The sequence below is a fragment of the Bombina bombina genome, chromosome 2 (assembly GCF_027579735.1).
Source record: "Bombina bombina isolate aBomBom1 chromosome 2, aBomBom1.pri, whole genome shotgun sequence".
Classification (NCBI taxonomy): domain Eukaryota; kingdom Metazoa; phylum Chordata; class Amphibia; order Anura; family Bombinatoridae; genus Bombina; species Bombina bombina.
The window spans coordinates 143,588,428-143,606,280 of NC_069500.1; the positions used below are offsets into that span (position 1 = coordinate 143,588,428).

Sequence of the window (17,853 nt, forward strand, 5' to 3'; positions counted from 1 at the left end):
GGGAGGGGTAGATGTAGAGTAGTTTTATTCAGTATAGGAAATACATTAAAATAAAACAAAACCCTATATTGCCGTTTAAATTCCCACTTTACATACAAGGAAACATATCAATGCCTGATTAGCAGTAAACTTACGAACATCAACTTTTTTTAAAATAATTTCTGACCACAGCAACACTTGGCAATAGTGTACATTTCACATGGAGATCCCATATATAGTATACATAGATGTTGGGATATATACTTATTTGTGACTGAGATGGGTTGATCGATCCTTAAATCATTTCCTTTCTCCCTGCAGTTATGTTTATTCTGAAGCTAACCCCCAAAACGATTATGGTCCCAGGTGCTGTTAAGAAAAACTAAGACAGTACTAGTTTCCATGCAATTTTATTGTGACACCCCTTCTTGTAAATCAGGGATAATTATTAGTTGTGCTAGATCTCTCTGCTGGGTGGTGGTGGGAAATAATTAAGCCTGGTGGGTTCCTATTTACCCACCTTTAGATAAATTATACATGCATTTATATTTTATGAACGAACAAACTAATATAGTTGGTTCATCTGTTCCCACCTTATCTGCTCATAGCTCTAGTTCATTATATTATATCCATATAGTAGTAGTCTCAGCTTATCAGTATACTTCTGATGTTTATATGTGGTTGAATTATTCATTATAACCCTATAGTAATTTCTTGTTTACTACAATATATATTATATTCATAATATCTGCAAATGTGGTATACATGATACATTGCACTGCATGTGAAGTGGGATGCTATATTGTAGAAACAATACAAAAACTGCACCTTCGGATGAACTTACACAGACACTAAATCAAAAACCACTGTGAAACAAAATACTGCACCCTGTTTGTCACCATTTCACCCAACCTGACCACTCCATCCAAAACCTCAAAATCAAAATTCTCAGAGGCAACTTCAAAAACACCATGGAAAGAAAAACCTTTGAAATGAAAATGATAATGCACTTCAACTTGTTTAATTCTGGACCAAATGTGGACTCTGGATTCTTAACACATTATCAGAATTTTTTGTAATGTACTTTCATTTAGTCAATTACATTGTATATTCCACATTCTTTATACATAGGTACACAGGTAAGCCTATGTCCACACTTGTCTTTTTTTAACTTTTGTATTCACTCTGTATATACAATTTCACATCTTTATAGATATTGATATATAACTAACTATGTCAGTATATGCTCTATGTATAGCTATATATTTCCCCTGTCTGTTCTCCTACACTGGATACTGTCTGCCTGTTACCTAGCCCCCCCTCATGATTTTTACTACACCTCATCCTCTCCCTGCACTGTCTTCTTAGCTATTCTGTGTTTTAAGATATAATCTGTAAATTCCAATTAATTGGTCAGTATTGCTTTAGACTTGATAAAAGGAAGGAACTCTTCCCGAAAACTTTTTTCCAAAAAAAAAAAAAAAAAAAAATAGTATCATTGCTCAATGCATTACTCTTGTTATTTTGATATCTATACCTATACATATCTATATATCTATATATCTATCTATATAAGAAAAAAAGGTTCTTCTCAGAGACTCAAGAGTAGTCTCAAGGTGTCAATGATAACCCTCTGAAGTTTTGTTTAAATGGTAGTTCTGTGAGGTCCAAAAGTGACCTTATGTGTTATAGAGGGGGTTTTAAATAACATGGACAAAAGATATGTTATATTTATATCTGGATACTGTCAGAAAAAAAAAAAAAAAAAAAAAAAAAAAAAGGAGGGAGGAGAAATGTACTAATTGAACAGCAGTCGGTTGTATCGTATTTTATAGTTCACCATAATCAACTGCCAATATGTACACCATTTTACTGTCATGGAAATTACTGATTGTACTGCTTTCTTTGTTTTTTTCTTTTTCCTTTATCCAATGTACCCCTATGTGTATGCATCTTTTACCCTCAAAAATGTAAAAAAACAAAAGAAAAAACACTATTATGCAATTTAAATATTGCCTAAATGACATGATATTGTTTACATTTGGTTCCATGACCTCTCCCGACTGTCCCATGTTAAAGATGCAAGTATTCCAAAATCCAAACCTTTTACCCAAGGTGAATGCAGTTTGGATAGAGAGAGTTTTCTACCTGTAATAAAATGAAAAATTCATACACTCTAAATTAAATATGCTATACAGAATATATTTTTTTGCATGACAGACCATCCCACTAGGATGCAACAAGAATAACTCCAGAAAAGAACGTGGCTCTCTGTTCAGGCGCATTAATGCTTATGGCTCCCAAACGCTGCTTTCGCTATGTGTTTACTTTGCAAGAGTCAAACACTTAGAGATTGATTTATCAAAGGCTTCGCCAGCCTTCGCCCCATACGACTGCAGGTTCTCACAAGAGAACCGGCACTCCGTAATTTGAAGCAGCGGTCACTATACCACTGCTTACTCGACGTCTTTGCCGCCTCTTAGGTTGTGAATTTCAATCTCCAAAGTCTCATCCGACTGGGGAGATTGACAACTCCTGTCCGCGCCATGATTGGCTGTGCCCGGGCAAGGGGCGGCGTTGCACAAGAGCACAAAATTGTGTCTTGTGCAATGCTGAATCCGGCAGCGGAATTCAGTCCGTCAGAGGCAAGCTGAGGCGGACAGGGGCACATATGTACACCCCTGTCTGCCATAGCTTGATAAATCGACCCCTTAGAGCAGAGCTTTCCAAACTTTTCATGTTGGTGACACACTTTGTAGACCTACATCATTTCGCGACACAGTAATTCAGTTGTACTAGCAAAAAGGAGGTTAAACTAACTTGTTTTAAAAGATACGGACACATACATAAAATATATAATAACAAAATGCATTTACAAGTAACCGTATGTAAGTATGTGCAAGAATTAAAAAAGTTTAATAACACCAATAGCTACTTACTATTTTAATGGGATGTATGAGGTTGATGGGATGAACATAGTTTCGTAATATTTGGTGTAATATTAGATAAAGACACTCGCATTTCATCATCAAGCATTTTTAAGCTTCCACTTCCCTATCCATATATCAAGAGCAGGAGCAGCAATGCACTACTGGGAGCTAGCTGCAAAAAACCGCCACTGACTTCTGACTTCAGCTCAGCGTTTTAAAGCTGTCACCCTCAGAGCTCTGTGAGTCCGACTGACTACTGCCCGTGCTGCAAACACCACTGCTGTCCCACTCACTGACTACACTTGCAGTCACAAGCCAATTAAGGAGACTACACGTGCAGTCAGGAGCCAATGTGCCGCCAAATCCGCCTATGGTTATAGTTTCAGTTCCCACTGAGCTGTGCCAATTGGTTAAGATGAGACTGTGACCCACTAGGTATCAATCACGTGTCAACCATGTGATATGCGTAGCGGGCAGGTGGAAAGTCAGAAACCAAAAAACTATTTAAAAAAAAATTAAATTTAAAAAAATTTGTGCTGAAGCAGGGACACACCTACACACTGCTGCCGACACACTAGTGTGTCCCGACACACAGTTTGGAAAGCACTGCCTTAGAGCATATCATTTTTGTATTACTAACTACTACTAGTTAGTTATCTTTTTCCAAGCCTTGTGTAGTAATATGTAAAACTTGGAGAATGAAATATCCTAACAGGAAGGCTTCATACAAAAATACACAAAGCATGGAAACAAAATCACACATCTTGCACCCACTGTTTAGTTAAATAGACAAAAATACACCCAGAGTGTGGGATAATTTCCAGTCTCGGGTCACAGTGCTCTTGTACACAGGAGGTGGAACAGAGTACAAGTGTGCCCCTGAATGACCTGGCTGCCGGCTTCTATTTCCAGAACCCTTGGATTATGAATAAATACATTTTAGCTCTTCTAGTATTTATCACCTCAAGCAGTTTTTAGCACGCTTCTTCTTTTTGCCTAGGCATAATGAAGGCTCTCATTTTGTACCCCCTCCTTTGCACCTCAGAATACATTCAAAGCAAATATTTTAGTTCTGTAAAGACCAACTGCAAAAACCTTTAGGATTGAACGTCTTTGCTGCCCTATTTAAAAAAGTAATACTAGGTTTTAGTCATTGTGGTAATATGCAACAATATACCAAACTGTGCAGCACTCAAATGGGCACAGACCCATATGTACAAACATAAAATAATTAATGCTTCAGCCTTCTTCCTTCCCACAGATGTATTTGAAAGGTATAGATCTTATACCCAACTAAAAACTGTTCAAAAGAAAGATTTTATAAAAAAAGTGACAGATCCCTTTGTATGCTACAACATGCATGCTAGACTGATTTTTTATATCCATCTATATCAAAATATATTAAAAAGGTAAAGTCAAGTTAAAAAATAATCATGATTTAAATAGGGCATGTAATTAGTTGTTTAAAATTGTATTCTCTATCTGAATCATGAAATTATTAGCTTGTTTGCTGCAATTGTATTTCAATAGCCAAACTACTTCATTTTATTTGGAGGAGCCAATTTGGTTTGTTACTGCAGTAAACAAGGATAGCCACTGTCTAATTGAAACGTCACGCTTGATCTATTAAATATTCACTTAAAAGACCAGAGAGTGCCTTCCTTCATTTATATACGTACCTGCTGGCACCCTGGCATTTAAATTTTGGAAGCGATAGATATATATATATATATACACATATACACACACACACACACACACATACATATACACACACACAAGCCCAGCTGTTTGTAGATCACCGTCAGGAGAGCTGATTAACAGCACATTGTAAGTCTTGGCAGGGTCCTCCTACCCATTTGTTCCCTATAAATGTTACCATGCATATCATACCTATGTTAAAGAAACTACAAGGTTGAAAAGCAGCCGAAATAATCAAGCATTTTAAAAATAATTTCATTTTAAGGTTACTGTCCCTTTAAAACAATGCATATGGGTAGGTTTTCCTTTCACTGAAATTCCAAACAGAACTCGTTTACAAAAATATTAGAATATGGGGCTGTCATTTAATACTATAAACTTGTTCTTCACATCAAGACAGATGACTAAAAACATTCCCCCCCCCCCCCCCCAATTCTATCGTTACATATCAGCATATGTAGAAGAAGCAAGCTACACAATTCATTCATATTGTATCAGCCTTGTTCTGGGAATAATTTAGCACATTAATTAATTTTGCCTTTTGCGTGTCTAATCTCCCCACAGAGTAGACCGAGTGTCTGTTGGCTGGCTGCTAAATATATAAAGCTGTGTTGGGATCTCTCAGCTGTTCCTGCTTTAAAAGCTACTTAGGCTCCAGTTAAAAACTCTAAAATATTAATCCTCTGCAACACAAAAACAGCTCTGCTTTCATCTCTAGAAAAATGAGAATCCAATTCCAAAATCAGAACCCAATCTCAAGCCACAGCGAGTGGAAATTGTGAGCCATATATTTAATTTAAAAAAAAAAAAAAAAAAAAAATAGAAAAGAGAATCTTAATTTTTTTTTGTTTTTAGTGGATAGGAAAGAATTATGACAGTTGCCAACTTTATGAGCAAATAATGTTTCAATAAAAACATATTAGCAAATCAGTAGTACATGTTGTCTAATACATTGTTTCTAACTAAACCAAGTAAATCTAAAAAGGTAAGAAGAAATGACCTAACTCGAAATGATGCGATGACATCACACATCATACTTAATATGCATAAGATACTCATATCATTATGTGCAACAGGTTGTCAATATGATCTACTAGACTAAAGCCCTTTAGACATGCATATGGCTGTGCTGGAAATGCACACTGCACAAAGGGAAGTGTTTGACAGTAACACACACCAGTGATTTTACCTCTTAGCTGGCAGTAAGAACTGAAGCAGCGACTACCTGTAACACCCACAATCCTCGATTGCACAGAACATACAGGGGCAATCAAAGTGTTACATCACTACTGCATAGTACACGCTGCAGTAATGTAACCTGTCAATCAACTCTTAAAGGGACACTGAACCCAAATTGTTTCTTTTGTGATTCAGATAGAGCATGACATTTTAGGCAACTTTCTAATTTACTCCTATTATCACATTTTCTTCATTCTCTTGGTATCTATTTGAAATGCAAGAATGTAAGTTTAGATGCCGGCCCATTTTTGGTTAACAACATGGGTTGTTCTTGCTGATTGGTGGATAAATTCCTCCACCAATAAAAAAAAAAAAAAAAAAAAAGTGCTGTCCAGAGTACTAACCCAAAAAAAAGCTTAGATGCCTTTTTCAAATAAAGATAGCAAGAGAACGAAGAAAAATTGATAAATAGGAGTAAATTAGAAAGTTGCATACTCTATCTGAATCACGAAAGAAAAAAAATTGGGTTAAGTGTCCCTTTAAATTTCATCTGCAACCAAAACTCTGGGGTCAAAAAGGCATTTTAATAGGCAAATTGCATGCAAAATAAATGTTTTGGTGTATTTAAAATGTATACGCACTTCAGCATTACTTATGTCAAATAAGGTAGCAGGACTCAAAACATGAACAGAGTTGTCTGCTGATTTCTATACGATAACTCTTCAAAAAGTTTACAGGGCAATAAACTACATTTCTAATCTTTTCTGTACTTTGATACATTACTATCATTAAAGACTTTGTGCTATTTCCCAATGTATTTTACTTCAACATATATTGTTCTATGGGTATATACACACTATATGTTTTATGAAGAATTATAAAAGGGGAAAAAAAAAATTATATGTCCTTTTTAATAGCATTAAAAAAAAAAAATTAAACTATAAAATGTTCGTTATTTTTATATTTTACCCTCACTATAGATGACCTGGCAGCACAATTTCATCTGTGTAGAAGTAAAAAGAGTTAGTGAAATAAAATATAGTACAAGTTGATAAGCAGCTGTACACCTGTAACTGAATCTAACATATGCATAACTACCGAAATCGTGTTTCATGTTTAATTTCCTCCCCAATCCAATGCTTTCTAACACAGTTCCTTCTGAAGTAAAGTGATCAATTACTTAAGATCATCATCATCATATCTCCCAGAATTTTTGCATTTAAAACCTACATCTTCATGATTTTTAAATGAAAGTTAAAAAAAAATTAAAAAAAAATATTCAGCTACAGCATGCCATTTTCCTTTATCAAATGGTGCACTATTTCAGCTCTTAAAGGACTAGTTAATACAGTAGAGTTGCATAAGCAACAAATACATGATAAAAAGGCAATGTAATAGCACTTAGTCTGAACTTGAGTAGTAGATTTTTTTCCGACAAATTTCAAAGTTATGTCCATTCCACCACTCCTGTAGCATGTGACAGCCATCAGCCAATCACAAATGCATATACGTATATTCTATGAACTCTTGCACATGCTCAGTAGATGCTGGTGACTCAAAAAGTGTAAATATAAAAAGACTGTGCACATTGTGCTAATGGAAGTATATTGGAAAGTTGTTTAAAATTGTATGCTTCCCGCATTTTAGAATCTAGATTTCACTGTCAATATCTGAAGGAGAGTTGCTGAACATATACAAACACGTCAGCCATGGAATGCAGTGATAGATGACTTCAACATAGTGACATCCATGGCTGGAGGGAGGCAGAGAATGGAGAGTGTGTGTGTGTGTGTGTGTGTGTGTGGAGATAGTGTAGGATAATTGATCTCCCTACATGCTCAACCCATTTTAATGGGTTGTGGTTTTAAAGAGCAAAACCAGCTAGTTCATATTCAAAAATAAAACCTAAAAGGAAAAATTTCCCATTCATTTTATACTGTTCAGCTGGTATTACAAGTCACTGTACACAGTCTTAAGTTAAAAAAAATTGCTGTGTTTCATCTCCTAAGACTCTTTCTTCATCTGGTGTTTAAGCAAAATATGGAAATAGAGATATTTCTCTTTGCTGTGTTATAAAACAGACAACAAGCATGCCCAGCATGTGACTAATGTGAATTTTTGCCATCACTCCGTTTAAAACAGAAAGAGCCTTGTCTGTTTTTTTATTTACCTATCAAAACTACAAGGTATTGAATGATTTAGGCCCATTTATGCATATTTCATGCCACGGTTTCACACCGAATATTTATTAAAAAAAATGATTTACTTTTTCACAAACTTTGGGTTTCTCACTGAAATTATTTACATACCGCAGTCATAAAACAAATGGTTGTAAAAGCTTCTCTTGGATCCCCTTTGTTCAGAAATAACAGACATGCATGACTTTGCCAGTTTTTTTTTTAGTTTTTTTATTTTAGCTGTAGTGTAGAGATTACCCTTCCATCTGACACTGACCACCCCCTGATCCCTCCCAAACAGTTCCACCCCACCACCCACACTCCTTCCCACAATCTAAGATCCTGGCAGACAGTCTTCTAGTATGTAGTTTAGTATTTTTTTTTTTGTTTAGTTTTTTTAAATTAGTTTTTTTTTTTTTTTTTAATAATAAATGAAACTCTGCAGTATAGGGAACCCTCAACACTCCCACCTACCTGATCCCTCCCAAATATCTCTCTAACCCTCCCCACTAGTGGCAGCCATCTTAGGTGTTGGCAGTTGTCTGCATGTACCCAGTTTATAGGTATATTTATATATATTATTTTTTTCTGCAGTATAGGGGTCTCCCCCTCCCCCCAATCATTATGAAGTGCACTCCTTCCGCCATACCACCCTTTTTCCGTATTGTAGCAACCTATCCCTCCCTTTGTCCCTTCAAAAGTTTGTTTCTATAGCGTAGGGCCCCTCCGCTAATATATTAGAGCATTTTCTTTTTGCACTCTTATTTTCCAATAAATTATTATAAACCTTAATTGTATTTATGATAATACTACATTTATATTAAGGCCACAAAGTAAGGTCGTTTTATTTGGCTGTGTCTAAACTACACACACTCACAAAAAGAGTCAGTAAATGGCCTTTTTCCAAAACCATGGGCAAAGATTTGTATTTTCAAAATGAACAGATGAATCTTAACTCCCAATAAAGAATAATGAGAGCATTCTGATGTGAACTGCCAAGTATGAGCTGTCTGTCCTTTTCCATGTTTCTGTGGATGTAGAAAGGTCATTGTTTATTGGCTGTTTAATGAATTGATGAAATGTCTGCAGCAGTTGCACACTGTGCTTCTTTATTACTAAGGTTCTTTACTGACAAAGGACCCAGAATTATTGTGAGCAGTATTACAAATCCTGGCACCACGGTTGGGAGAGAAAAAAAAAAAAAAAAGGGATAAGCATGAAACCCCATTTTTTCCTTTCATGATTCAAGCAGGGTATACAGTTTTAATGGGCCAATTTAGTCAAAAATAAACTTTCATGATTCCGATAGGGCATGATATTTTAAACAACTTTCCAATTTACATTTATCATCAAATGTGCTTTGTTCTCTTGGTATTCTTAGTTGAAAGCTAAACCTAGGTAGGCTCATATGATAATTTCAAAGTCCTTGAAGGCCGCCTCTTATCACAACGGGGGAGTGCTAGTTCATGTGAGCCATATAGATAACATTGTGATCACGCCCGTGGCTTGAGGCAGACACTGCACTATCTGGCTAAAATGCAAGTCAATAGATGATAAATAAAATGTCATGTGTTCAGGGGGCTTTCAGAAGATGCTTAGACACAAGGTAATCAGAGGTAAAAAGTATATTAATAAAACTGTTGGTTATGCAAAACTGGGGAATGGGTAATAAAGGCATTATCTTTTTAAACAATAAAAATTCTGGCGTAGACTGTCCCTTTAAGAAAGTTTCCAATTTACTTCTATTAACAAATTGGTAGTTAGGATCTGTATGCACAGGACTGGGGCACTATATCACAGCAGTTTGCAAAGAATGCTTTTATTAAATTGTCTAGTTAAAATTAAACTTTCATGACAGAGCATGCAATTTTAAGCAACTTTCTAATTTATTCCTATTATCAATTTTTCTTCATTCTCTTGGTATCTTTATTTGAATGTAAACTTATGAGCCGGCCCAGACTAATCTATAGTTTGCATTTCACAGTTTTGCCAAAAGCAATCCAAATAAAATGTTTTTCTTACAATTTGCAGCTGTGTGAGTGGCTATTAGTGATTATTTCTCATTTACTGAACATAAATATTTGTTTTCTCCAGACTTTCCACGGAGGAACTGCCTGTTATTGTTTACAAAAACATTCTGTAATTAGTTTGTTGTAAGAAAAGCAAAATAAAACATAAAAGATGCTTATTGTGTTTCTAACAGTAACATACTAATATGACTATTACTAAAATGACTGGGGTTTATTGCGAGATAAAACTGGCAACTTTAAGAATTGCTCAATAAACAGAATAGAAAGTATCCGATATTTCCTAAAAATGTTTAGAAGGTTGAATAACAAAGCTCTAACTAATAATAGTGATCTAATTCTCAGAGAAAACTGTACATTTGGAAGCACAGTATGTTCATTGCACACAGACATGAGTCAGAACTAATTCCATAATGTTTACCATTACCCCCGGAGGCACCGGATATAATGCTGTTTCTTACCTGTGGTTCTGCGGCTAGTTTTGCATAACAGTAGATACTGAGAATCAGTTGGAGCTGAGATAGAAGGCTTTTCATTTCATTAGAGGGACGTACAAGTGCAAAAAGTAAATGCTCTAATTTTGTTATATGTCACCAATAATAAAATGCTCTGCTTTTAAAGTGATGGAAAAACTTTCCACTTTTTATAATCAGATCCTGAATGTTAGGGATATTTTAGATAGACTTTAATTGATCACTTCTAATGAAGATGTGCTTTAACTTACTTTTTAATCTAGCTGTGCCATTCAAATACCGCACATTCCCGCCACCCGCTTCAAAATAAATATTTTTTCGGCGAGCTAATGGTTTGACCTGTTCTCTAATCAGCACTCTCTATCTCACTTTTATTGTGCCTATAGAGCCGATTGGAGAAAACCATTAGCTCACAAAAAATATCATTTTTGAAGTGGGTGTCGGGAGCGTGCGGTATTACAACGGCACGGCTAGATTAAAAAGTTAAGTAAAGCAAACCTTCATTAGAAGTGATCATTAAAGTCCATCTAAAATATGCTTTGTTCGCTTAGTATCCCTTGTTGGGAAAGAATATGCACATATCCTTCACTAGGGGGAGCTAGCTGCTATCTCTCTCTCGGCATGCAGTACTGACTCCCAGCCTCTTATAATGCTGCCCCCCCTTTTTTGCCCCAACCTCTTTACCTACTGTCTGTGTACCACTTTCTACCCCATCCTCTCTGCCTGTTGCCCCTAGTGCTCCCCCTTACTGCCCCAGCCACTCAGTCTGCTGACCTCCAACAGTGCAGCTCTCACTGCGCCAACCTTTCAGCCTACTGCCTTCACACCTTACATCCTGCTGCCCCGCAGCGTTCCTCTAACTGTCCCCCTTAGTGATCACCTTACTGCCCCAGCCACTCAGTCTGCTGACCTCCAACAGTGCATCTCTCACTGCGCCAACCTTTCAGCCTACTGCCTTCACACCTTACATCCTGCTGCCCCGCAGCGTTCCTCTAACTGTCCCCCTTAGTGCTCCCCTTACTGCCCCAGCCACTCAGTCTGCTGACCTCCAACAGTGCATCTCTCACTGCGCCAACCTTTCAGCCTACTGCCTTCACACCTTACATCCTGCTGCCCCGCAGCGTTCCTCTAACTGTCCCCCTTAGTTTATTTTTTTTTCCTTGCGCTGCTGTCGGGTGGGTGCGCGTGCGGCTAAGTGAGTGCGAGGGTGTGATAGGCGGCTAGGGTTCGCGTGCGGCTAAGTGAGTGCGAGGGTGCTTCTGCAAGGGGGGTCATCTGCGCGCGAGGGTGCGCGTGCGATCAGCGGCAAGAGTTTGTCTGAACTGCGCATGACGGCTTCAGACAAACTCTTGTCTTTTATAATATAGGAGATTATATATATATATATATATATATATATATATATATATATATATATTATATATATATATATATATATATATATATATATATATATATATATTATATATATATATATATATATATACACATATACACATATATACACATATATACACATACACACATATACTGTATGTATTCTGCTGTTATGCCATGCCTCCTACAAACTACCCCTGCACTGGGAGTAAAAAACAAGCAAGGTTTAAAAAATATGTCACACTGTTGTCAGTCTGCCGTGGCACACCTGAGGATCTCTCATGGCACACTGGTTGAAAAACACTGCCCTACCTGAATAAAAGGGACATTATACACTCGTTTTTTCTTTGTATAAATGTTTTGTAGATTATTTATATAGCCCATAAAGTTGGGTTTTTTTTTTGTTTTTTTTTTTAAACTTGATAGTTTTGCTTATTTTTAAATAACATTGCTCTGATTTTCAGACTCCTAACCAAGCCCCAAAGTTTTAGGAGAATACCGACGTACCTACTCCAGTTTGCTTCTGTTTGTGTAAAGGGTTTTTTCATATGCAAAGGAAGGGTGGGGGGGTCTGATATTTCCCACTTGCAGTGGGTGTTTCAGTAACCTTTTAAACAGAGCTAAACTGAAAGCTTCTAAGTAAGTTTTTAAACGGTTTTACACTGGATTTTTATATTAGTATCTGTGCATATTAGTCTTTATAGCAGTGTCTATTACATGGAGTTATAAGAACATTTGTGTATACTGTCCCTTTAAGGACTGGACCCTAGTGCAGTAGTTGACATATTTACTTGAAATCTAATGACAGCTAGAATACTGAGGAACTACCCACACAGTGTATAAACTAGGCAAGGATATACACACTTAGATTGACAATCTAGGTGCTGCAGTTCCAATGGTTTTCTGCATCTGTCAAAGCCTAAACTAAAAATAATTCAGGATGCAAGACACCAGTTGTGAAAAAATATAAATGGTTTTAGTGATAAAACAACAAAGTAATAGCTTATATGCAATAGTGTGCACACAATAAATCAGGGGCTGCAGAGGAATAAATTAATTATATAAGTGAGGTGTAACCTGAGAATTGCTAAAATAAAGGGCTTGAAATGACGCAGCTTCTCTGCAGTGGATAAACCTCTTTGAAAATCTATTACAGATTTAATTATAGTTTTGCAAACATTTCAAAACCTCAGAACAGTATACTTGAGGAGACCTGTAAGGTTTGGAAAATTGTGTGCTCTCTAATTCCATCTAGGAAGAAAAACTCCAATTGGTGTGTGTATATATATATATATATATATATATATATATATATATATATATATATACACACACATATATATATATATACATATATATATATAGACACACAAAACATTGTTAGCTTCATGACATCCCACCACTTTTAAAGTGATATTTTTTTTTCTACACTTTCATCAGAAAATTCAAACAGCCCAAAATATAGGTTGGAAAAGAATTATAAAAAGGGGCAGAAATATAAAACTAAACTTTCTTGATTCAGATATACTGTATCATACAATTTTAAACATTTCAATTTACAGTACTTCTATTTTCTCATTTATTTTGTTCTCCTTTGTTAAAAAGCATACCTAGCTAGACTTGTGATCATCAAAGCACTACTGGGAGCTGCCTCTTTTTGTTGGTTCAACAGATGTGCTTAGCTAGCGAACAGTAGAACATTGCTGCTCCTTCAACAAATTATAAGGAAAGAATGAAGCCAATTTGATAATATTAGTAAATTAAAAATATATTTGAAATTATATGCAATATCTGAATCATAAAAGAAAATTGTTGTTCTTGTGTCCCTTTAAATAGTATATAAGGAGGTTAGAAGCAGCATGTGTCTATTGCACAACACTAGGGTGTATTATTCCTACAGTGATCAAAGCAATTACAGCATGAACTGCCCTGTTCTAAAAAACAGCTACTAAATTCACAGAAAGAATAAAAAGAGACCATTTCCACAAAATAACTCGCCCTACCAGAATTTATCATGCAACACTATTCAACTTATTTCGCAAGATTTTAGATTCTAAATACATAAAACTTCCTGTCATTATTCGCGATTCAATAATTATTATTATTTTGAACTGCCACAGTCCCACCATCATTTTCATATAACTGTCATTTTAACATTTATGCCTCAGAAATAAGTTTGTTAAACAATAACTGACGTTTCATGTTTCCAGCCTGGTGTGATATGTTTACAGTGCTATAATGTATGTGACCTGCAGAAAAGTGGATTTATATTATGTAGTTAGATGATTATGTAAGAGAAATGACATGGAATAGACATGATCGTATAAAGTTGCAGTAAGTAGAATTGTAAATGATACGCTGTTAAGTCACCCCATGCAATGCAAAAGCTAGGACCAGCACAAGCCCAGGTGTGTTAGACAGCAGCAGCAAGAAGGGATCAAGGGTTCAGGTGCAGCCCATGCTGCTAATTTACATACCCAATACCAAGCAGACTATATCCAGCACAACAAACGGGATCCTCGTCTTGTCAAACATTGCGAATCGACTTTTATTCAAAAAACACTTCCAATAAGATAAAACCGTTTTAGTCCAGAAGAGCGAATAATTAAAAACAAAATTAAAATAAATAAAAAGTATAAAATTAGGGAGCCACTTGCCACAATGACAGCCCCAGCTAATAAAGCAGCTGTCTCTCCCTGGTAATGTAAGATGTGGGAATAGACGCAGCCGCAGGGAGGTCTTGCGGTGTTTTGTTGCTGGGCTGGAGCAGTGCGGGTGATATGCAGTACTCACAAAAGCTCCTCCCGCACCACTCACACACACTCAGCTCAGCTGGAGACAACCAGGGCTGGGCTGTATACAAGGAAAGAAATACCCATTGACGCGAGATTGCAAGAGACGCGTTGTGTGACGTCACTCACGTGGCGATGCGGAGTGGAAGAGGATTGGCCGTGAGATCATGATATGAGGCGAGTACTGAACTCTCAACACCTTTTCCGAGCAGTGTAACTAGAGTCAGTGCTGCTGTAGACAATGTGCGCTCTTCTGTTGTGTTACTTTCCTGATTAATATAACTAGAAAATACGAGGTTGAAGTTGGCTTCTTATTTAGCCAGCTTCTTATTCGGCAACTGGTTACTTTCAGCCAAATAAATCTGTATAAACATAATAGCTACTCATATTTTTATTTTAATAAAAATAATACACATTCCTAAAACCTTAATTAATACACATTCCCAAAACCTTAATACACGTTCCCAAAACCTAAGCAAACTTATATTTTATACAAATACATGGCAATAAACAGCTGGTGAGCATGGCACAATTTTTGTTATTTTTTTTTTAATTAGTAACTTGTATATTGAAAGGGTTTAAAATCCTTTGGACCACTGATTTCTCTCTGGATATATACAGGGTGTAAGCCCCTTTATGCAACCGTTGTGTTTTGTAGCCTGGTCCAAAGTCTCTTATACTAAAAACACTGGTGCCAACCTTGCACCTCATATATTTTGCCTTTTCTGAATAAGTAACTGGAATTTTGGAAGGGTTAAAATCCTTTGGTCCATGCATTTTTGTGTGGATATATAAAGGGTGTAAACCCCTTCATAGGATAGACATGTTCTCAGCCTGGTCCAACACTTATTATGGCAAACAACAGGTGCCAACCTTGCCTCTATATGTATATTTTACCATTGCTGAATAAGAAACTGGTATTTTTAAAGGAATACTTAACCCAATTCTTTCCTTTTATGATTCAGATAGAGCATGCAATTTTAAGCAACTTTCTAATTTACTCCTATTATCACATTCACTCTTGCTATATTTATTTTAAAAAGAAAGTACAGGACTCTGGACAGCACTTGTTTATTGGTGGATGAATGTATCCACCAATCAGCAAGAACAACCCAGGTTGTTCACCAAAAATGGGCCGGCATCTACGCTTACATTATTGCTTTTCAAATAAAGATACCAAAAGAATGAAGAACATTTGCTAATAGGAGTAAATTAGAAAGTTGCTTAAAATTGCATGCTCTGGGCGCAATTACATATACAACGCAAGCTTCAGCGCAAGCGCTGCAACCCGCACCGCCCGTAATTTCACCTCGCACATCTGGATTTTACATATACAGCGCCGGCAGTTCATAAAATGCCGTAAGTCGGATACACTAGTGATGTTCAGCAATGAGCGTAAATACACATTTCTGGAGTCGTCAGTGACTTACGGCACTTTAGAAACTGCCGTCACCTAAGAAAAGTAAAGAAAATAACAAATCTCTCGTAAAAGTCTAACACGCCTCCCAAAAATAAGCCCGACACGTAAAAACCCCTATATCCGCAATCCCTCCCTCTCACTACTAATATTAAATGTATTAACCCCTAGACCGACAACCCCCCACAACGCAATAAGCCTAATTAAACTATTAACCACTAATCCTCCATTAACCCAACGCAATAAATCCATTAAAACTATTAACCCCTAATCCGCCATTAACCTACAACACAATAAACATATTAAAACTATTACCTGCCAAAGCCCACAGCACAATAAACCTATTAAAACTATTAACCCCTAAACCACCATAGCCCACAATGCAATAAACCTCACCCCCTAAATGAACCCAAATTACATAATTTACAAAATACTAAAGTTACTATTAAATAAAAAAAAAAACTAACACTACTTTAAAAATACAAGTAAACTAAGTATAAACTAAAGGGACAGTCTAATTAAAATTCTGGAGTAGACTGTCCCTTTAAGATCCAATTACAGAAAATAAAAAAATCTAAGATTACAGAAAATAATAAAGAAAATTACCAAATTTTACAAAAATTATACCTAATCCCCCCAAAATAAAAACACTCCTTAATCTAATAAACTACCAGTAACCCTTAAAAGGGCTTTTGCAGGGCATTGCCTCAAGATAATTAGCTCTTTTACAAGAAAATACACCCCCCAACAGTAAAACTCCCCACCCACCAAACCCCCCCAAATAAAATAACCTAACAAACCCTTTAAACCCTAAACTACCCATTGCCCTGAAAAGGGCATTTGTTGGGCATTGCCCTTAAAAGGGGCATTCAGCACTTTTACTGCCCACCCTATCTAAATAAAATTAAAAAAAACAAAAATCCCTTAAAAAACCCTAATGGGTTTTTTAATGGGATTTTTGGTACTCACCTTTCCTGAAGTCCGGCGGAGAAGGTCCTGTTCCAGGCGGTGAAGTCTTCTTCCAAGCGGCGACCTCTTCTTTCTTCTTCCAGGAACCAGCCGGTGCAGGGCGGAGCTGAAGACCGGCGACCCTGGAACTGAAGACCGGAGACCGTGGAGCCATGGAGCGTGGAGGATCCTCTTCATACTATCTCCGACGTACACTGAATAGGAATTCAAGGTATGCAGTTAAAAATGGCGTCCCTTGAATTCCTATTGGCTGATTTGAGCATTCAAATTCAAATCCACCAATACTGTTGTTAGGTTGATTTTATTGAATATGTATCTTAGTATTTATGAACTCTCATTTTTAATCGCGTACCTTGAATTCCTATTCAGTGTACGGCGGAGATCGTATGAAGAGGATCCTCCACGCTCCATGGCTCCGCGGTCACCGGTCTTCAGTTCCAGGCTCGCCGGTCTTCAGCTCCGCGGTCATCAGTCTTCAACTCCGCCCTCTGATGGAGTATTTTGTAAATTGGGTCATTTGGGTTCATTTAGGGGGTGTTAGGTTAGGGGGGCTAGGTTAGGGGTTAGGTTTATTGCATTGTGGGCTTTGGCGGTTTAAGGGTTAATACTTTAATAAGTTTATTGTGTTGTGGGTTAATGGCGGATTAGGGGTTAATAGTTTAATTAGGCATATTGCGTTGTGGGGGGGGTTGTCGGTTTAGGGGTTAATACTTTTATTAGTTGTGGTGTAGGTTTGATGGCGGATATAGGGGTTAATACACTTTATTAGTGATTGCGGTGGGGGATTGCGGTTGACAGGTAGATAGACATTGCGCATGCGTTAGGTGTTAGT

At 36.8% G+C, this 17,853-nt stretch overlaps 1 protein-coding gene across 2 annotated transcripts in view; it reads right to left on the minus strand.

Moving 5' to 3' along the window:
- PLPP1 (phospholipid phosphatase 1) overlaps positions 1-14,681 on the minus strand; it is a 284,596-nt gene extending 269,915 nt beyond the window's left edge. Inside the window, exon 1 of one of the 2 annotated variants that reach the window (XM_053701281.1) lies at positions 14,321-14,681. In XM_053701281.1, coding sequence (XP_053557256.1) covers positions 14,321-14,378 — 58 coding nt within the window. In that variant the 5' untranslated portion in view covers positions 14,379-14,681. The remainder of the gene's footprint in view (positions 1-14,320) is intronic. The other variant, XM_053701280.1, reaches the window with a different exon arrangement.
- Positions 14,682-17,853: the final 3,172 nt, after the last annotated feature.